Source organism: Prionailurus viverrinus, chromosome C2 (assembly GCF_022837055.1).
Source record: "Prionailurus viverrinus isolate Anna chromosome C2, UM_Priviv_1.0, whole genome shotgun sequence".
Classification (NCBI taxonomy): Eukaryota; Metazoa; Chordata; class Mammalia; order Carnivora; family Felidae; genus Prionailurus; species Prionailurus viverrinus.
The window spans coordinates 15,478,354-15,500,020 of NC_062569.1; the positions used below are offsets into that span (position 1 = coordinate 15,478,354).

At 40.1% G+C, this 21,667-nt stretch overlaps 1 protein-coding gene across 7 annotated transcripts in view; it reads left to right on the top strand.

Annotated features, from left to right (window-relative positions):
- The window catches only part of NEK10 (NIMA related kinase 10), a 230,098-nt gene that overhangs the window by 181,194 nt on the left and 27,237 nt on the right, over window positions 1-21,667 (top strand). For 4 of the 7 annotated variants that reach the window (XM_047875604.1, XM_047875605.1, XM_047875603.1 and 1 more), the window contains 2 exons: window positions 14,726-14,755; window positions 16,621-16,721. In XM_047875604.1, the coding sequence (XP_047731560.1) occupies window positions 14,726-14,755; window positions 16,621-16,721 (131 nt within the window). Of the gene's footprint in view, window positions 1-14,725; window positions 14,756-14,854; window positions 14,927-16,620; window positions 16,722-21,667 lie in introns of those variants that run through there. The other 3 variants (XM_047875607.1, XM_047875608.1, XR_007155710.1) reach the window with 2 other exon arrangements.

The following is a 21,667-nucleotide window of genomic DNA, read 5'->3' on the forward strand; positions in this document are numbered from 1 at the left end:
TTTGTTCTTCCAATTCATGAGCATGGAATATTTTTACATTTTTTTGTGTGTCTTCTTCACTTTCTCTCATAAGCTTTCTATAATTTTCAGTGTATAGATTTTTTACTTCTTTGGTTAGGTTTATTCCCAGGTATTTTATGGTTTTTGGTACAGTTGTAAATGGGATTGATTCCTTGATTTCTCTTTCTATTGCTTCATTATTGGTGTATAGAAATGCAATCAATTTCTGTGCATTGATTTTATATGCTGCGACTTTGCTGAATTCACGGATCAGTTCTCGCAGTTTTGTTGGTGGAATCTTTTGGAATCTTTCCATATAGAGTATCATGTCATCTGCAAAGAGTAGAATTTTGACTTCCTCCTTGCCAGTTTGGATGATTTTTATTTCTTTGTGTTGTCTGATTGCTGAGACTAAGACTTCCAATACTATGTTGAATGATAGTGATGAGAATGAACATCCCTGTCGTGTTCCTGACCTTAGGGGGAAAGCGCTCAGTTTTTCCCCATTGAGGATGATATTAGCGGTGGTCTTTCATATATGGATTTTATGATCTTGAGGTATGATCCTTCTATCCCTAATTACTTGAGGGTTTTTAATCAAGAAAAGATGCTGTATTTTGTCAAATGCTTTCTCTGCATCTATTGAGAGGATCATGTGGTTCTTGTTTTTTCTTTTATTAGTGTGATGTATCACATTAATTGTTCTGCAGATATTGAATGAGCCTTGCATCCCAGGTATAAATCCCACTTGGTCATGGTGAATAATTTTTTTAATGTATTGATGGAGCTGGTTGGCTAATATCTTGTTGAGGATTTTTGCATCCATGTTCATCAGGGAAATTGGTCTATAGTTCTCCTTTTTAGTCGGGTCTCTGTCTGGTTTTGGTAATCAAGGTAATGCTGGCTTCATAGAAAGAGTTTGGAAGTTTTCCTTCCATTTCTATTTTTTGGAACAGCTTCAAGAGAATAGGTGTTAATTCTTTAAATGTTTGGTAGAATTCCCTTGGAAAGCTATCCGGCCCTGGGCTCTTGTTTTTTGGGAGATTGTTGATTACTAATTCAATTTTGTTACTGGTTATGGGTCTGTTCAAATTTTCTATTTCTTCCTGTTTCAGTTTTTGTAGTGTATATGTTTCTAGGAATTTGTCCATTTCTTCCAGATTGACCAATTTATTGGCATATAATTGCTCATAATATTCTCGTATTATTGTTTGTATTTCTGCAGTGGTGGTTGTGATCTTTCCTTTTTCATTCTTAATTTTAATTATTTGGGTCCTTTCTTTTTTCTTTTTCTTTTTCTTTTTTTTTTTTAATTTTTTTTAACGTTTATTTATTTTTGAGACAGCGAGAGACAAAGCATGAATGGGGGAGGGTCAGAGAGAGGGAGACACAGAATCTGAAGCAGGCTCCAGGCTCTGAGCCGTCAGAACAGAGCCCGACATAGGGCTCGAACTCACGGACCGTGAGATCGTGACCTGAGCTGAAGTCGGCCGCTTAACCGACTGAGCCACCCAGGCGCCCCTCTTTTTTCTTTTTGATCAAACTGGCTAGGGGTTTATCAATTTTGTTAATTCGTTCAGAGAACCAGCTTCTGGTTTCACTGATCTGTTCTACTGTTTTTGTTTTGTTTTGTTTTGTTTTGTTTTGTTTTGTTTTGTTTTGATAGCATGGATTTCTGCTCTAATCTTTATTATTTCCTGTATTCTGCTAGTTTTTGGTTTTATTTGCTATTCTTTTTCCAGCACTTTAAGGTGCAAGGTTAGGTTTTGTATCTGAGACCTTTCTTCCTTCTTTAGGAAAGCCTGGATTGCTATATATACTTCCCTCTCATGACTGCCTTTGCTGCATCCCAGAGGTTTTAGGCTGTGGTGTTATCATTTTCATTGACTTCCATGTACTTTTGAATTTCCTCTTTAATTTCTTGGCTAATCCATTCATTCCTTAGTAGGATGTTCTTTAATCTCCAAGTATTCATTGTCTTTCCAAATTTTTTCTTGTGGTTGATTTCAAGTTTCATAGTGTTATGGTCTGAAAATATGCACAGTGTGATCTTGATCTTTTTGTACTTGTTGAGGCTGATTTGTGTCCCAGTATGTGGTCTATTCTGGAGAACATTCCATGTGCACTGGAGAAGAATGTGTATTCGCTGCTTAGGATGAAATGTTCTGAATGTATCTGTTAAGTCCATCCAGTCCAGTGTGTCATTCAAAGCCATTGTGTCCTTGTTGATTTTCTGCTTAGATGATCTGCCCATTGTTGTAAGTGGGGTGTTGAAGTCCCCTACTATTATGGTAGTATTATCAATGAGTTTCTTTATGTTTGTGATTAATTGCTTTATATATTTGGGTGCTCCCACCTTTGGAGCATAAATAAATCCCACATTGGGATTTATCCTATCTTGGGGGGCATAAATGTTTACAATTTTTAAATCTTCTTGGTGGATAGACCCCTTAATTATGATCTAATGCCCTCCTTCATTCCTTGTTACAGTCTTTATTTTAAAATCTAGATCATCTGATATAAGTATGGCTACTCCAGCTTTCTTTTGGCAACCATTAGCGTGATAGATGGTTCTCCATCCTCTTACTTTCAATCTAAAGGTGCTGTTAGCTCTAAAATGGGTCTCTTGTAAATAGTGTATCGCTGGATCTTGTTTTCTTATCCATTCTGTTACCCTGTGTCTTTTGATTGCAGTGTTTAGTCTATTGACATTAGAGTAAGTATAGAAAGATAGATATGAATTTATTGCCATTGTGGAGTTGGAGTTTGTGGTTGTGTTCCCTTGTTCTTTCTAGTCTTTGTTGCTTTTGGTCTTTTTTCTCCCCTCAGAGAGTCCCTCTTAAAATTTCTTGCAGGGCTGGTTTAGTGGTCACGAACTCCTTTAGTTTTTGTTTGTCTGGAAAACTCTTTATCTCTCTTTCAATTTTGAATGACATCCTTGCTGGATAAAGAATTCTTGGCTGCCTATTTTTCTAATTCAGTATGTTAAATATATCCTGCCACTCCTTTCTGGCCCTCCAAGTTTCTGTGGATAGGTCTGCTGAAAACCTGATCTGTCTTCTCTTATAGGTTAAGGATTTTTTTCCCTTGCTGCTTTTATAATTATTTCCTTTTCTGTGTATTTTATGAATTTGACTATAATATGCCTTGTTGATGGTCATTTTTTATTGAATCTAATGGGAACCCTGTGCTTCTTGGATTTTGATGTCTGTGTCTTACCCCAGGTTAGGAAAGTTTTCTGCTAGGATTTCCTCACATAAACCTTCTACCCCCTTTTCTCTCTCTTCATCTTCTGGGACTCCTATGATTCAGATGTTGTTCCTTTTTAATGAGTCACTGAGTTCTCTAATTCTTGTATCATGCTCTTTTGCCTTAGTTTCCCTCTTTTTCTGCTTCATTATTCTCCATATTTTTGTCTTCTATATCATTGATTTGCTGCTCTGCTTCATCCATCCTTCCCGCTGTGGCATCAGCTCAGTTATAGCATTTTTAACACTTTCCTAAGTAGATTTTACTTATTTTATCTCTGCTGAAAGGGATTCTATGCTTTTTTCAACCCCAGCCAGTATTCATTTTATCATGATTCTACATTCTAGTTCAGATATCTTGCTTGTATCTGTGTTGATTAAGTCCCTGGCTGTCATTTCTTCCTGTTTTTTCTTTTGGAGTGAATTCCTACATTTTGTCATTTTGGAGGAAGAAGAAGAATTAATAAAATAAAAAATTAAAATTAAAAAGTTAAAACAACACAAAAAGAAAATAAATTAAGCTAGATCCTAGGTGTGTTTTGGTCTGCTTTTTGAAGGAAGCTTTATAGCATAGAGAAAAAGGGAAAGAAAAAAAAAAGGTAAGAAAATGTTTGCAAATTTTAAAAAATGTATACAATAAAATAGAATAAATGAAATGAAGAAAGTGAAATCGAATTTTAGAAATTACAAAAAATAAAACATATAGTAAAAAATTAAAATTTTTTATAAAAATGGAAAATAAAAATATTTTTTTCTTTCTGTATCCAAGAATAAGAAAAAGAAAAAAATGAATAGATGCACCAGCAAACAGAATAAAATTACATCGAGTTTCCTCTAGAAAGTAAAACTATGCAGCACTTTATAGTCTGTACACTAAGCAGGTGGAGAGACTTGTGTTGGTGCTTTTAGGACTTGGTTGTTGCAGTTGGATGGGGCTTGGTGTAATGGCTCCATTCTCCACTAGGTGGCGCTGCTTAGCTTATTGGGGTGGATCTATGTGTCTTGTGTGTGCACGTATGCACATGCGCAGGAGAGGTGAAAATGGTGTTACCCAGCTTCCCAGTCCGTAGCACCAGAACTCTGTTCTCACCAACTGGCAATCGAGCACCCCTCCTTTGCTCTGGCTTCTGTCCACTCCCTGCTTCTACACGCTCTGCATCCAAGCTGTCAGACTTCTAGGCAGCACCTTCCTCCCAAATTTGATCTCAAATGGGGCTGTGTTTCCAAACCCCTCACTTCCGAAGGCCCTGCGACTTGGACCTTCCCCCACCCTCTGGAGGAGGGTCTCGCTGGGCAGTGGCCGATGCCGGCTTGCCCCTGGGAACATTCATGCAGTCACACTGCTGCAGAGGCTCAGAGATTGTGGCTGGGTGCTGGCTTGCCTCAGAAGAAATTCATGTGATAACAGTGGCAGCAGTGCAGGGATTATGGTAAATCACAACACACAACTGGCGCCAGATTTCACCACACCCTGGTGTCTTTGTTCCAATACCAACAATCGTGGCTGTTCCCTGGGGTCTGCTAGGACCTTTGCCTGTGGGGAGGCCCTAGGGCCTCTACCACATGCCCTCCTATCAGGGGAACCGCTTCTCCCGTGTGCCCGGCCATACCCCTCTGACCCTGCTGCCTGCTCCTGGGGATTCACCCTTCCCACTAGATCACTGCCAGGTATTGAGCTGTGGAATTTCCAACTCTGCTGTCCCCTGTTTATAGAGTCCTGATGGTATTAAAACCCTCTCCTTTCTCCTTTCTCCCTTTCTTGTTCAGTCAGTTGTGGGTGTTTCCATTCTTTCTCTTTCTCTCCAGCTACTTTCAGGGAGAGTGTTTTTCCTCTACTCCCCCCCCCCCCAACTTTCTCTGTCCTCTCTCTGCAAAAACAGATCCCTACTTTCCGTGGCTTCTCTCTTCCCCACTTCACCTCTGTGCACCGTATACCTGCCAAGTTCTGTGGCTCAAGTTACGTGGATTATTGTGTTAATCCTCAGCTCAATTTTCTAGGTGTTCAAAATGGTTTGGTGCTGTTCTAGCTACATTTCAGGGATGAGAGAAACAGAGAACTTCCATGCTGCTCTGCCATCTTGGCCCCTCCCCCAATGAAAAATATCTGGTACTCCTAATGTGAACTTCTAGGTTCATACTGTGGTGTTATAGCAGTATGTAATGCACCTCAAACTCCTGTAGAACAAATAACCATGGAACCATTTTAAGTTAGCACTATTAAAGTCCTCTTGTTCTGTCTTTTAATACTAACTGGATTGGGTAAATAATTTATTATATACATATTTTATACATATTACATGTACATATACATTACATATACATGTTCTTTGCCAAAAGAAATGAAAACTTAAGAATTTCTACATTGCAACTGGTGCAGCCGCTCTGGAAAACAGTGTGGAGGTTCCTCAAAAAATTAAAAATAGATCTACTTCATGACCCAGCAATAGCACTGCTAGGAATTTACCTAAGGGATACAGGAGTACTGATGCATAGGGGCACTTGTACCCCAATGTTTATAGCAGCACTCTCAACAATAGCCAAATTATGGAAAGATCCTAAATGTCCATCAACTGATGAATGGATAAAGAAATTATTGTTTATATACACAATGGAATACTACGTGGCAATGAGAAAGAATGAAATATGGCCTTTTGTAGCAACGTGGATGGAACTGGAGAGTGTTATGCTAAGTGAAATAAGTCATACAGAGAAAGACAGATACCATATGTTTTCACTCTTATGTGGATCCTGAGAAACTTGACAGAAGAGCATGGGGGAGGGGAAGGGGAAAAATAAAAGTTAGAGAGGGAGGGAGGCAAGCCATAAGAGACTCTTAAAAACTGAGAATAAACTGAGGGTTGATGGGGGGTGGGAAAGAGTGGAAAGTGGGTGATGGGCATTGAGGAGGGCACCTGTTGGGATGAGCACTGGGTGTTATATGGAAACCAATTTGACAATAAATTTCACATTAAAAAAAGAATTTCTATATTGCATAAATGAAATTATTAATACTCATTAACATGGATTGAATGAATGAACAAACATTTTTCGCATGTTAAATATTTTAGCTTTATTTCCCTAACCTTAGTCACTGATAGATTACCAATGCACAAATTTGGCCATATCTGCGTATCATCTGTACTACTATTTTCCTAATATATGTTTCTTTAATTTGATTCACTTTATCAAATTTAATTAAAGGAGAGTTTATACTATTGCTATAATTTATTGCTACCAGTATAGAATCACTCACCATAAATAGATGGCAATTGTAAAAATAATGAAATATAAGCAAAACAACATTATTAAATTCTAAATAGATACTGTTGTCTGCTTATCCTGAGGTCTGCTTTCTTTGTTATGAAAGAACATTAGTTAATCTGAAAAATGGTGATGATGACATATTTGTTCCACACTGAAACTTATTCCTTGATAGAATCAATAGAAAGAAAAGAAAATTGGAAAAGTTTCATATCCAATCTACTTACTAGGTAAAATTATCCTGTACAAGTGCCTCATGACTTAGGAGACTCAGTTCTTTAAAAATAATCATTTAGTTCTGTTGTCTATCAATCAAACAACAGGATATTTTGAATGGGGCGGAAGCATGTGGTAGGTTGTGTATAAAAAACAGACCTTTCCTCTTGAGGTAGGGAAAATGGTATCATATATTTGTGAAAATTAAACTATACCGCAATTTATTATTATGAGAAATCTATCCTTTGTCAAGTACTAGAGTACGTTTTAATAATATGGATGCTGTTAGCATGGGTCAAATGTAAATTTTGGGGAGTGCCAGTCAAACCCAAATTTAAAGTGCAAATGGAATGTCAACTAAGAATATGGCCTAATTTGGCTGGATTGACACTAATATTTCCCCCTCCCTTGCTCAGTTTTCCCATTTCTCAGCAGCGAACAGCCAGGCACTGAGCTGATGTATGGGAATTCTTATGCTCTGCATTCTGAATAGAAATTGTCACATCATGATTTCTGGGCTCTTAATTATGCTTTCTTACTAGATGACTGAGAAGCTATTTTTATACTTGTCTTTTGTTCATAAAGGTCAGATCTAAATTAAGTAGTCAATATTTCATCCAAATGTTCCAGAGAGTATGGCTTAATATTCCAGTCCTTATTTTGAGCAACCTTCAGAAGCTTGCTTTCAAGTTAGTTATTGACATGAAGTAATTAATACTAAATTTTACAACTGCCAAAGTGATTTTGAGTACATGCCTTCTCTTATTTTATTGCATGGCAATTCTTTAGCATATAAAAAAAAGTGCTCACCAGACTTCGATCCAATTTATATAATACTAGTCTAAACCATACAATTTGGCATATAACTAGATACTTTTTTTTATATTGTTTGTTGGGACTTGGATATATTGGTTAGATTTTCCAACCAAACTGTAAGCGTCTTTAGTAAAGTTTGAATATGTCTTGAGTACTTCCTCTGAGGTCAGGCCCTTGAAAATTACCTCTTGAGTAACTGATACAGACTACCACTGTATAAACCATTGTTTGAGAGCAATGCTGTTGAGAGCAACTGCATAAATATTCTGATGATAACTTAAAGAGTGGGGAACAATGACATTTTAGTGTTAGATTTAAGATTGGGGAAGGGGTGGGAGACAACAAGTTTCTTTTACCAGTGGTGATCTGCTTCCTAGTTCTTCCTGCCAAAGGAGACACTGAGGGAGTATGGATCAGGTCCCAGGTGAATGCTTCCTGGAGATGTTGATTTTTTTCATGTTCTTTGTAGGATGAAGTCTTTCCAAAGAGATACTCAAGTCTCACAGAAGTTATTCATGGCTAGAATCCAAGACCAAGTGCAAATTGCAAATCAGCTATTGAGTGGTAGCTCACAACCCTGTCCTGGGGGTTTCTGCCCTGGGGGGAAGGCTAAGTGGAAGGGTGGGGGAAGAAAGCTACACCAGCTTTATAGTAAGAATAAAGGGAGTTCAGTGTGGCGTGGATGGATTGTAGCAGTGTACAAAATAATTGATTCAATGGAGAAAGGCAAGGCTCTCAAATTCTAAACTGCTATTATTAATGTTTTTTAATGGAACTTAAAAATAGTTTCAGGGTGTTTACAATCCCCTTAAAATAATTTGAATATTGTGGTTAGTGACAGGGGAGCCAATATTAATAAGAGGCAAGAGACGCTTTCTACTAGCTGAGCCAACCACCTTCCCTCCTGTATAGCCAAGACCTCACTCATTCTTAATTGACATTCCTCACTATGGGTTCCATAGATTATTTGGGACATTTTAGACAAGGTGTTAGTTAATTTCTTTAAATGTATATAACTACTTATTGTTTTTTTACTGCATTGGAATGAAAAAGCATAGTTCTGCTTGAAGTTATTCTTTAGCAAGTGTCCTAGTTTTATTTAACCCATTATTGATGGAACCAGATGGAGAATCAAAGACCTGGTTCCAAGAACATTTGAAGAACAGGGATTTATAGAGTAGTCAAGAAAGAAAAGCTGAAATAACATTGTTAAATTGAGCATAAGACTGGTGAAATAATACTATATATTTTTGTGATTAACTTCTTCATCAGCCTATAAAGTCATACCAATATATCAATTTCTACAGGTTAATCATGAACTCTACAGGCTGTAAACTGCCTGTACCTTTATTGGTGTGGATTATTAGTTAAATATACTGGGACATTTCCCAACAATATTAGATTAGGATCAAGCGGAGTTATTAGAAAATGCTCTAGCGTGATGTCAGAGAACCAAACAATGATCATTTTGCCTGTTCTTCATGACTGTGATAAATTCTTGTTTAGGTAATTGAATGGGAGTTGGGGTCCCATCTTTTCTTTCTGTGTTGTGTTGTTTTGTTTTTTTAGTTTGATTGATTAGCCTTTGCATCCATAGTGCCAAATAGACTATATTTTTACACCACAATATTTTCTTTTTGAAAATTGCGGGTTACATCAATAGAGTTGACTTTAAAAAAATGTTCCCTCTAGGACAAATAAAGGGAGCAAGCATGACTTGTGTGGTCGTTGTAGCATAGTGTAAGAAATAACTAAGACAATGGAAAAAAGTCAGCCTGTGTGGACTAGACCGAATGCATATGCCGTTTTTAGGCCACAAATTGAGCAATAAAAATCTAACTTTCTATATTTTCCCAACACTGAGCTTAATTTTTTATACTGAGCCCCATTCCACATATTAGAAAACATAATCCATTAGCCTAAATGCAAGTTTCAATATGTTGGTATTTCTTTGTCAGCTTAAAATCGGACAAACTGAGGATCGCTCTTCTCTCTGTTTTTGCCTGAGTGGTATTTTTGGCATCATGATACTTGGGCTTTGAGACCGCCTGTGCTGGTGTCTGAGCTGATTGTTGGGTATGGTTATACTTCCATGTGGCATCCAGAGAATGTAGTGGCACAGCCCTATCTGACTTCCAGTCCCCGGTCCACAGTTCCCTCTGTGGCCACGTCCCCTAGATTGGCAGCAAGTTCTCTATAGGGCAAACTCTCTCATTTTGTCAGCTTACCTTCTCGCGAGATTGGAAGGGCCAGCCCATTCTTCCCTACCTCTCTGGGCCTAGAGACTTGGGAAGTCAGCAAGACCTCTTTGCCTCTGACACCCCGGGAAGCTATCTCTCCTGCCCCAACCTGCCCCTTGCTGTGGTGCAGGGAACATCTCATGCCTAGGGCTCTCAGAGTTCCCCATGGAAACTGAGCCCCCAGCCCTACCACACTTGAATCCCCAACTTAAAGAGAGCTCCATCATCTAACTCTCGCCTCCTCCTGCCACCACCCAGACTGCCTAAAATGAGATGGAATTTGAGTCTCTTCTGAGACTTCTTTTCTTCTGTCTTTCTGTCCTCTCTCCTCGAGAAGCTTTGACTTATTTTGAGGAGCGGGAAGGAAAGGTTGCTCAGCAACAATTCTTTTGAATCTCTCTGCCTTCTGCTGAGACTCCCGCTTTTTAAAGCCCAGAAATGTACTCTCTCTGTTCCTGGTTGCTCTAGGCCACCCCACCTTGGGCAGTGCTAGCCTCACACTCTGCTGCTTGATGACAGGAGGCTCATGAAGTCAAGAGAAAGTGTGGGAAATAATGCAGCAGTGAATTCTCCTTGTGTATTATATAGTTTAAAATCCTGAGATTTTAAAAATCAAGTTTAAAAATCCTGAGATTGTATCTTATAGTTTGAAAAAGTAACTAAAGGGATAGCAAATTTGGAAGTGAGGAAAGCTCTAATCCTCACACATGCGCAAATTACCTGAACGGGATGCGAGATGCTTATTGTAAAGGTGATTAAGCCAGAATTATTTTTTTAAATGTTTGTTTATTTAGTCATAGAAAGAGAGAGACAGAGAAGGAGAGAGAGAGAGAGGCAGAGAGAAAGGGAGACAGAGAAACCAAAGCAGGTTCCACACCATTAGCACAAAGCCCAATGTGGGGCTCAATCTCACGAACCATGAGATCATGACCTGAGCTGTAATCAAGAGTCAGACGCTTAACCCACTGAGCCACCCAGGTTCCCCTAAGCCAGAATTCTAGAGGGAAGGGATTCAAAGCTGGCCTTTACACAGCTTGTTTCTGACGGTTCAAGTGAAAGGGAGTGAACGAAGCCTGATCACCCAGAGGGTGAAAGGTGCTGAGACTTTGATGCAGCTTCCTGACGTCCTGTGGGAAATTTCACCAGGGGAAGCGAGAGGATGTGGGACAGGGTGGGTGAGGGAGGGGGGCGACTAGGTCCAGACTGTCAAGTCTCTTCCTAATCATTTCTACCTGCTTGTGGAACCGTTGGTCTGTGTTGGGAAGGATTCCATGCCCGAGCCCGCTAGTCGTCATCTTCTCCTACACTTCCGTCTCACTTTCCATGATGGGATGTCATTCAGTGACTGGGACCCAAGCTTCAGCAGCCTCCTTGGCTCCTGTTCCCCGTGGGCAGATGGTCACCACATTGCTATTCCAAATCAGGCCTTCCGACTTCAGCTCTGGGCTTCTTCTCATGAGATCACCTTTTCTGAAACACAGTCTCCCTTATGGCTCCTTACCATCGTATGCAGTCCCTGGCTACCTCTTTAGCTGTACTCAGTACTATAGCTTTTTATCATACTTCACACTAGATAAACTGGACACCTTGCTGCTCTCCAGGTGCAGCCCTCGCTTAGCTGACTCCTGTCCTTTGCTGAAACTTTCTTCTACTCAGAAGCTGCCACTGAAGTATACCTTCCCACACACCAAATGCAGATCCTGTGCTTATTGAGTGCCTACTAGTTCTCCATGGTCTTCTCAAATGAAACTTTTGCGTCAACTCTCAATCTCCCATCCTGTTACTCTGGGTGAACCTTTCATGAAGCCTTTGTGAGTTCCATACCCTTTGTGGAACTTCTGGTGCCTTCTACACTGCTGGCCATAGGGGCAGATTATTGAGCATTTGTAGATTTAGACTACAGTTGAGTCACTTTGTCTCATTTTACAACAGTTAAGGAAAGACGTGAGAGTAAATCTGTCCGCTACACTAAAACTTAAAAGGTTGCGTTGTCTTTCAACAAAGCATTTGGTCAAACACGGAGAAGCCGATGTATGTTTTGGTCCCATTCGTGGAGCAAAAATATTCTTTGCTTCTTCAGGGAACTCCTGCCCAAAATGTTCTCTTCTCCAGTTGTTTAAAAATTCCTGACTCTTAGCAGAGAGAGTTCGGACAAATAGGGGGATTTACCATGTCTTGGTTAACTTGGAAGAATACAGTGTAATCCATCTTTTGTTCAATTTGTAGTAAAGAACAGTTTCAGGGCTTGTGCTATGAAGTGTAGTTTCAGTAGACTGGATATATAGCATAAACCAAGTCTCAAAGCACCAAGAAAGGGCCCGGAATTTGACCATTTAATGTGCCATGAGATTAAAAACAACAACAACAGATAGAGTCACTGCAGAGACTACAAGGACCTAATGCTTCCAGTTTATTACATGTATACGCTTTCCAAAAATACCTAATCAATTAAATGTTCAAAGTTCTAGGTAGAACATCATGTTAAAAACAGTGACCCTTTTAAGAAGAGGAATAGTCCTTGAGGCCTGGGAAGGAGCATAAATATAAGTTTAGATCTGAGGTAACCAGAGGAAGTGTCCTAGTGATGAGTCAGAAAGAGAACTGGAGGCACCTCAGCTCCTGTGTAGACTGAGTCAGTGTGGTGTCGTAGGGCCCGCCTCATTTCATGCCCCGGCCTTCACTTGCTCTGGGACTTATTGGACAGTTTCTTTCCTCTTGCTCTCCGTATCTGTAAAATGGGATAAGAACAACTACCCTTCAGAAGTTTGGAAGGACTAGATGAAACTACATACGTAAAACACTTGCCAGTGTCTGGCCCAAGTTCATGCACTAGTCTTCCTCCAAGTCCTTCTACTTACCACCCCTGAGGAAAGAAAAATTGCTGTGTGGGGTCATTCTCGCCAGAGTAAGCTAGCAAGTACAGGTACTTTTAAAAACTTCTGCTACCCTTAAATTAATTGCCTTTTATAAGGAATTTTAAAGTTTCATCCTAAGTTTTAAAACACTAATTAAATTCACTATTATAACAAAACTGTAAAAGGAAATTAAAATGGAATCCATTTTAAAGTTTGATTTTATTTAAATTTTAATGGTACCGAGTATTATCTATCTTTTGCAGTAGGAACCCTATAGATACGAATCATAGGCATACTAGGTATGACTGATATTGAAATATGATTACTTCTGTGATATTTTTTAGGAGAAAGTTATGTTAATAAAAATACTCAGGACAAAGTTATCAATGTAAATATGTGTTGCATTTTGTTGGTGAATAGTTAGGAAGCCAAGTATTTTTAGTGTGCTAATCTGAAAGATGAGAGAGAACGCTTTAAAACTCAAAATGATATGGCTAACATTTGCCACAAACTTGGTAGTTATTAATATTTAAATAATAAAAAAATTTTTTAAAATTATCTATTTGAACTTTTATCACTTTGTTTTCCTGAAATTAATAAGGGCTAAATAAATATATTTTGGCACGAGGAAATATAAAAACTTGTGAGGATTTCATCAGGTGGAAACAGAGGAATAATTGGTTCTCATAACCAGGATTAGCTGAAGTATTTCAGTAAATCTTGCCATGGTACAGAAGCAGCAGGTATCTGAGAGACTGTTCTGGTGGTAGCTAAGACTAAAAATTACCTTTAGTCTAGGTGATAAGGATGGGAAATTGAAAAGCAGTAACAGGTTAGATAAAAATGCTCTTAACATATAAGGTACAATAAAATGATTAGCATTCAGTCTATATAAAGAGCCTTTACAAATCAATAAGAAAAAGAAGCATGGGACACAAACAGGAAATTCGCCAAAGAAGTCCAATAGTCTCACCAGCATTTAGATAACCACAAAATAAAACAAAGTCAGATTGGCGAAATTGAAAAGTTTGATAATATGTAGTGTTGATTAAGGTGCAGAAAAAATTGATTCTCTTCTGGTCAATGTGAAAATTGACTCAGCTACTCAAATATGTATTTGTTAAAATAAGAAACACATATATCCAAGGGCCTAACTATTTGACTTCTGCTTATCTACCCTAAAAGACCTTTTGTACTTCTATGCAATGTACTCACGCACGTTTGCTCGCTGCAACATCATTTATAATCATGAGAGACTGAAAGCAAATTAAGTTCCCTTCCAGACAGAAGTGGCTAAGTAACTATGATGTATGCTGAACATGTAATACTATATAATAGTGGTTATAAAGAATGGGCTAGAACTGTGTGTGTTGAGAAAAAAGAATCTCCATGACAGAGTCATGAGGAAAAAAAAATGTAGCACAGCCTTATAAGGTGTCATCATTTATGAAAACATTGAAAAGAAATGTTTCATGTTTCATGAAAACATGAAAAGAAAGAAAGAAAACATTGGTAATACTATAGATTTTCTACAGTAGTAGCTTTCAGACTCTTTTGGGAATAAGCGAACCTCAACACAGTACACGTTTTATATCACAACTGAGTGGACCTACTATGTTCAATGCACTCTGAAATTTTTCTATTCTGTCCCATTTCATTCCATCTCATTCCATCCCATATATCAAAATGCTGGTCTTGACGCATTAAACTGTTTTCAGGATTCAATCACCCTTGAAAAATACTGTTCTGAAAGTACCCAGTTATGTATGTAAATGGATAGAAAAGTAACTGGAAGCTGATATCAGGTACAGCTGGAGAGGCGCTGAGGGGTGGTGGTTCCAGGGAACCTCAAGCCTTTTATGTAATGCCTAGGTTGTTTTTATGTTCATTTTGCTTGCTTTAATCGGGCATGTGTTATTCTTTATTTTTTTGGTGAATAAATCTAAACTATTTTTAAAATTCAAAGATTTACTGGGTTGGAGGGAGCAGAGGTCAAAAGGTCTTAAGAAAAAATTGTTAAGCTGCATTGCGTAACTGAGTAGTTCAGAAGACAGGCATTCTAGCTAACTATTTCTGTTTTTGTATTTAGGGCCACAGATGAGCACATTCTTGTGGCAAGGTAGAGTCAAACCCGTGTGATATCCCACTCGAAATGTCATCACAGTCTAAGAACTCTCTGCCACGCTGTGAGATTTTAACTTGTGAAATATATCCACAGATCAATAACATAAAGTAGTCAGCACATAGTTGATCAAAAAAATCAAACCCTCCAGTTTCAGAAAATGCGAAGGTAATGTTGCCGTAACAACCTTCTCTTGGCCACGTTACATGGTCTGTAGTTTTCAGTATTGGTCTAGAAAAACAAATAGCTATGTTGTAAGAATCATTTCTCTAGGAAACACAACTGTAGAAAATAATAGGACATATGTAAACTTGGCTATCTCTGTAGGCTGGAGCAGATACCTCCAGCCTTGTGTGTTCTATTTTACAGCTACCTTTCTGACCTATCTTTACACTTTTACCCTAAGGGTAATTTATTAAACCCCATCTTAATAGTCAAGTAATTGATGATTTAAAGGAGTTAGACACACTGCCTAGGGGAGATAGAGCCTTTCAATTTCAAACACTTAGTCAAGGTATTAAATGCAGATAAACTACAATTAGATTATTTTTTTATAAGAATTTCTTAACTAACTCAGTAAAGATGCCTGTAAACAAAGTAATATTTCTTTAAATGTTCTGTTTATTTTCTTTTTTGTGTTTGTGTCTAAATATAAATTTTCACATGCTCATAATAAAATAGGTTGAATCTTTTAATGACCACATTAAATTTTCTCTGCAAATGTTTTGAAAACAATTTTATGGTAAAATATGCAAGCTTTCTCAGAAAGCATTTATATAAGACTCATTTTTCAGAATTTTAGCTATTGCTAAAGCAATGATTATGTTCACATTTAATTTCATAGAGGCTCAAGGTCGTATGGAGGGAAGAAAAGAGGGACTTTGGAGCTTTTCTTTTAAAAGGGGTAATTGGCAAGAGTATTATTGGAGCAAGCATGCTATGGGTCAGAGGGAGGGAGAGCAAGAGGAGGAGGAACCTGGGGAAGGTGGAGAGGATAATATATATCCACATATCTGAAGTGTCTCTTCAGTTTTTCTTTTTCTCCAATGTGGACCTGAGGGTGAGAGGGGGCAGAGGTGGCCTTCTGGCCCATCTAGAGGTTAAGGCCATTTCTTTAAAGAGTTTTAAAGTTAAGAATGGACTACTTGTGGCTATGATATATGAAGGTGGGGAAGCCACTCATATGCAGTTTGACACGAAGCCAGCCTCAAACTGTGAAAGTGGAGTGGCAGTATGATGAGAAGTCAGGATAAGTTACCAATGTGTCTTATTTAGAGCTAGAGAAACATCCAGGTGAACATTATAATTTGTAATAATCAAGGGTTACAGTAACCTTTAAACCCTTATTACAAATCGTGTATTTTTTTGTTTGTTTGTTTCTGGGTTTTTTTTCCTCCGTAAGATTGCCTATTCGGTGTTTGTGTTAGTAGTTTTACTAAAATTAGTTTTAAAATATGATATTAAGGGCATAATGACTTTAAAATGTAAAAGCCTGATCGTCTGTTAACTGCACATATCTGAAGCCCAGCTTTTCAAAAGCCACAGTATCCAAAGCACCACTGACTCCTGGTGGCAGCCTGGTGTAATCGCAGGCAAAATTTCCAGGAGTATTTTTAATTGTTATAAAAGGTAACATTGTTATGTTACTCAGAAGTCATATAAGTAAAAGGAAGACGTGCATACCATATTGTAAAATATGGAAGTGTTACAAGGTCTCTGAATATTATCTCATTGGTAGGATCAAGATTTTAGCTTAATTATTTTTTCAGAATTTTACCCCAAGTTCTACTAATATTTTCTACTAAATATTTTTGAAAGAGAAAACCAGGATCTTGACTAACTGCAGAATTTATCATCCACAGCATCTGCAGGGATTGCTGTGTCCCAGAGGAAAGTACGACAGATCAGTGATCCTATTCAGCAGATCTTAATTCAGCTGCACAAAATCATCTACATCACACAGGTCAGTATGCTAGCATTTTATTTCCTTTTCATCTTAAGTACAAGTTTGATGGTAATGTCGTTGAAGAACTACTTTGTGGAATTTTAAATTGGAACGAATGCTCATTTTTATTATCTCCAACTGCATATATTTGGGAACACTTTGGCTTAGCGGCAGAGCTAGAGCTGGAAAGGTTGTAGGGTATAAAAAGCAAATATGGCAGTTTCCCCCTATGACTCATAACCTACTCTTTTGTCCGTGTCCCACCAAAAATAAATTTCAACACAAATGGCCCTTCATTATGGGGGTGAAAGTGGGGACAGGGCTGGGTTTTGAACAGCCTCGCTACAGGAAAGAAAAACTAGTGCCCACTGAGGAATCCTGAGGATGCTGGGTTAAAACTAGGACCTCTCAGAGGAGTCAAGATGGTGGAGAAGCAGGGGGACCAGGATTTCCCTTATCCCTCACACACACAGCAGTATTGAGGTCAGAACACTTGGAATACCCAGAAAGTCTATCTCCGGAGTGACAGAAAAAATCTCCACAGATGGAGGGAGACAGATTGGCGGGACAGTGGTGCGTGTATGCAAATTGGGGGAGACAAAACAGTGTGGGCACAGAGGGAGGGATCCCCTTCTGTGGAGAGACAAAAGGAAGAGAAAGAGAAGCTGTGGATTGCAGTTTTGTGTTAGGACAAGAGAAAACGCGCTCTGGGCCACGGACTGGAGAATGAGAAATACGGAGAGTGCCAGTCTCTACTTTGCAAACAGCCTTAGGAGCTGAAGATCAGAGTTTCCAAAAGTCCATGACTTTCTCCGGACTGAAGCCGCTAAGTGTGTGTGTGTGCCTGGAGGGGAGGGGAGGGGAGCCAGCCCTGGGTCGAGGTAGTGATCTCAGGAGTGCGCTGGGAGAAAACGGTCCCCTCCCTGAGTACTGTGAGAAGAGGGTATACTGCCCCCCAAGAACAAAAGACCCTGCAGGTGCCAGCCAAAGGCCCTTTATCAGCAGGGCTGATTGGCATTTCCCCAGAACCAGGTCTGCGTGGTGTGAGATCCCTTAAGACATTGCGTTTTGAATCCCTTCTGAGCGCCTAGGGGGTGCGGGAGACTGTGGAGCAGGGCAAGCTGACTGCCCCCCACTACTCTGTGAGGGCTGCCTGAGCAGCAAGGTTTGAGACGCCCAGTGGGGAGGAGAGATTGGGTGTCACCATTTTCTCCCCAACACCGACACGGTGGGGCTTCAGGGCACGGCGCAGCGGGTCCACTGGAGGCTGGACCCCCTTACACCAAACCCCGCCTGTCCGTGCCTGGTAACTGTGCATCTGCTGGAGTGAGACTGACACTGGGCAAGCCAGACGGCCTCGCCTCCAGACCCACACAGCCACCGGCTCCAGACACCAACAGACAAGTGTCCTGCCATTTTGTATGTTAGTCCGTTGCTCTTTTTTTCCCCCTCTCTCTCTTTTCTTTCCTTCTCTGTTCTCTTCTTCTTCTTTCTACCCTCTTCTTTTTTTTCTTTGGAATAAGGCTCGTAGTTTCTGATTTGGTTTTTGGTCAATTCTTCTTGTGTGTGTGTATACGTATATACACAAAGTTACCAAAGTTAACCAAGGTCTTAATGTTAATAAGAAAAGAAATTTTTGTAGATGACGTGTAGGCATATGGATGAGAAAGTAACTAGCATTTTGGAGTCTGAGATTGCGTGTCTTATGCAGTTCATTTGTTCATTCATTCATTCATTTGACATATAATTATTAGGTGCCTACTATCAGATGCCACTATTCTATGCATTTGTGACGTATCAATGAGCAAAACATATAAACATTTACTCAGTCTAAGATCCAGAGAGCCAATCTTATGACTCTGTCACTTGCCAATCGTAGCGATTCCAATTATATGTTCGAGGACTAAAGAGAAATGCCACCAGGTCGGTGGACCGAATGGGCCCACTGTAAGTCACACTGGGCTAATACACTTACTCTCTCCCCAAAATCAAACAAACAAAACAAACCAACAAGCCAACAAACAAAAATCCATGCTGGTTGGTGTATGACGGTGGCATTATGATAATAAATGGCTGTAGGTCTCTTTGGGCCTCAGACTTGGAGGAAAATGTATAGTGTATACTTATATCAGTGTTTCTGGGCCCTTCCTAAAGGAGTCCCAGCTATTCCCCCCTAATCAAGGGCTTTGGGTCTTTAAATTGACCTAGGTATAGAAATTGCATGAGAGGCTGTGACTGTCCACTGTGGCAACGGCAAATCGGGTCAGATTTTTGTCTACCAGACCCAGAGTTTCCTTTCTGTTATTTGGATTAAAGAATACTCCAGTATTCTGAGCCACCACCAAAGACCACTGGGGTCAAAGCACTCTAATTAACAGTGCATTCCTCCCACCCTTTCTGGTAAATGCTTCCAACTGTCACTGGCGGGTAAATGGCGTCCCTTGGCCTCTGCTTCTTTGGGATCACATCATCCCCGTTGGGATCCTATATTTACAGTGTTGTACCTGGCCTACAAAGGAAAGCAGCCATAGAGATTTTTAAGGATGCTGGTGCTCCCGTCTCTAACATACTTCTCCATACCTTAGTGACAGGAGTGGCTTCTGAGTATTTTTGCTGAACATAATTGGGGAGTGAGTGTGCAGGTCACACATGGTAAATGGCAGGTCCCCAAGCCTTTGGATTCCCTCCTCCACATGTCAGGGTAGCTCTGGCATTTTACCCCCATTAAACAAAGGTCACCATTGAGTTGGAGTTGTATAGCATGCCAACCAAGTAAGCAGTTACCTTCAGCTGCAGGAACTAATACACTAAATCTGGACTCTCTAGTAAGAGCACCCATATGAATGAATTCAGCCTGACTTAGTGTCGTGTTTCACACTTCTGGGCCTAAAACCCTTTGAATCTACTACACATGTTCCCTGCGTTGCTGCTGGTACAAAGTAGCAAAGTCTTGCAATTCTGACAAGTAAGCTATTTCCTTCCGGGTCATAGTGTGCACCGGTTCCCCTGCATCATGTCGAGATATGACCCACGTGATGGACTTGACCCTCATTGTTGTGGGTCTTAGGAGGAATAAGCATTCCTTTTTAAAATCTCACTCCTCATCTATCCCGGATGAGGTTAGTGTAGAGTTTTCAAGCAAAAGAAGGCTGGTCTCCTCAGACACAGAGTGACAAGCTACTTCCGCTGGCAATAATGACTCAGAGTGACAGGACTGTCCGTTTTATCTGGATCCAACAAAGTGTTCCTATTTCAAGTTTTAGGATCCTATTCTTTTTTCTAACTTTCACATGAAAAACTCAGCAAAGTAGGCATTCAACTGACGTTGCAATTTAGCAACCTGCCCAATTAAATTTGTATCTGATTATCAGCCGTATCTGTGCTGTGGTAGCAAGAAAATCAGGCTCTTTTAGGGCTATCATGGAATCTCTCTGGGGCTCAGACTATGATGTGAGCCAAGAGTTCAAGGACCCAAGCTTGTCATTTTTTTTCCTAAGTGCTCTGATGCACTTTGAAGAACCCATCCCACAACGCAGTCCTTGTGGTCTTCCCACTTCGTAGTGCAGCAGCCACTCAAGCTTCCAGGGCACTTCCTTCAGTTGGCTCTTTATCATGGTGATACTTGATCAATTGTGATGCCACTGCATGTCATGGGCTATCAGCGTCCCGTGTCCTGTGGCAAAATTCAGCACTGGGCTCGGTTCCAAGGGCACAATCAAACCAAGTCCCAATTCCCATCTGTATGGGTCCTTCTTCCGGGACCTTGCTGGAGCCTAATCTGTTATCAGTGAGGGTCCAGTTAGGAGACAGAAACCACACAGTAATTTCCATAGGGAAGATTTAATATAAAGAATTACTAAAAGTTATTAATCGTAACAGTTTTATTTACGAAAGAGGGGAAGAGAGTATCTAAAGAATATAGGAAGAGCAGCTATGGAAGTCACTATTTATAGGGCTGAGGCAGAGCATCCAAGAAAGGAAGAAAAGAGGACACTCCCATCCTGGGCTCAGGTCCAGACCTCATCGGAAAGATCAGAGAAATCCACTGAGATGCTGTGCTAGAGAAATTTGCAGGAAGCCTTCCCCTGGGGGGTTAGGGCAAGTAATCCATGCTGAGCTGTCATGCTGTGGAACTTGCTGGAAAGCAGCACGTGGGGCTTGGGCTGGGAAATACCCTCTATGGGACCAGAGGAGGCTTCCCACTGGTAGGTGCTGCTCCATGGAACGTTCTGGGAAGCTGCCTATAGGATTGGTGCCAGTGAAACTGTCTAGGGGTAAGCACCACTCTGGTTTCCCCTTGGCTGCTGACCACTCAGTGCTGCAGGACTGGGGCAAGGCGGGGGCATCACTGGGACCAGAAAGTCAAGCACCATTCTCCTCCGGCATCCCTCGAGTGCTCTCTCTCTCTACAGACAGAGCCCAACATCCTGGCAAGGGAGAAATTCCACTGTCACATGCAGGGCACCAAAGGGTGAATTTGGAGCCGAGAGGCAACAAGTAGGCAACTGTCACACTTGGGCTGGGGGACGAGGCAAGGGACTCCCTTCTGTGGGACCTACCCACCTCTGAGTTCTCACTGCTTCCCCTTTGGCTTCTCCCTAGCCTGGCTCTTATCTGTCACGTTTTCCCCCAAATCTGCTTTTCCTTCCAATCACTCTTAGGGCTAGCCTTTTGAGACTCAAGAGTCTGAAATTGATTACTTTTTTCCTCCATTTTCTGCTGTCAACCTTTCCCTTAGGCAATCCCACCGAACTGTCTACCTGATTAAATGAAAGAGGGTGAAGGGGTACAAGGAAATATGAGGGGGATGTAGAAAATTGGTTAATAAATCAAAACATAATCTGCCATATCTCTATTGAGTAAAGATATTATATTCAAAAATGCATTTCCATTTAAATGCTGATGTAGAAATATGGGGAAGCATTCTTTAGTGTTAAGGAAATAGCTTTAAATAGCTTATTGAT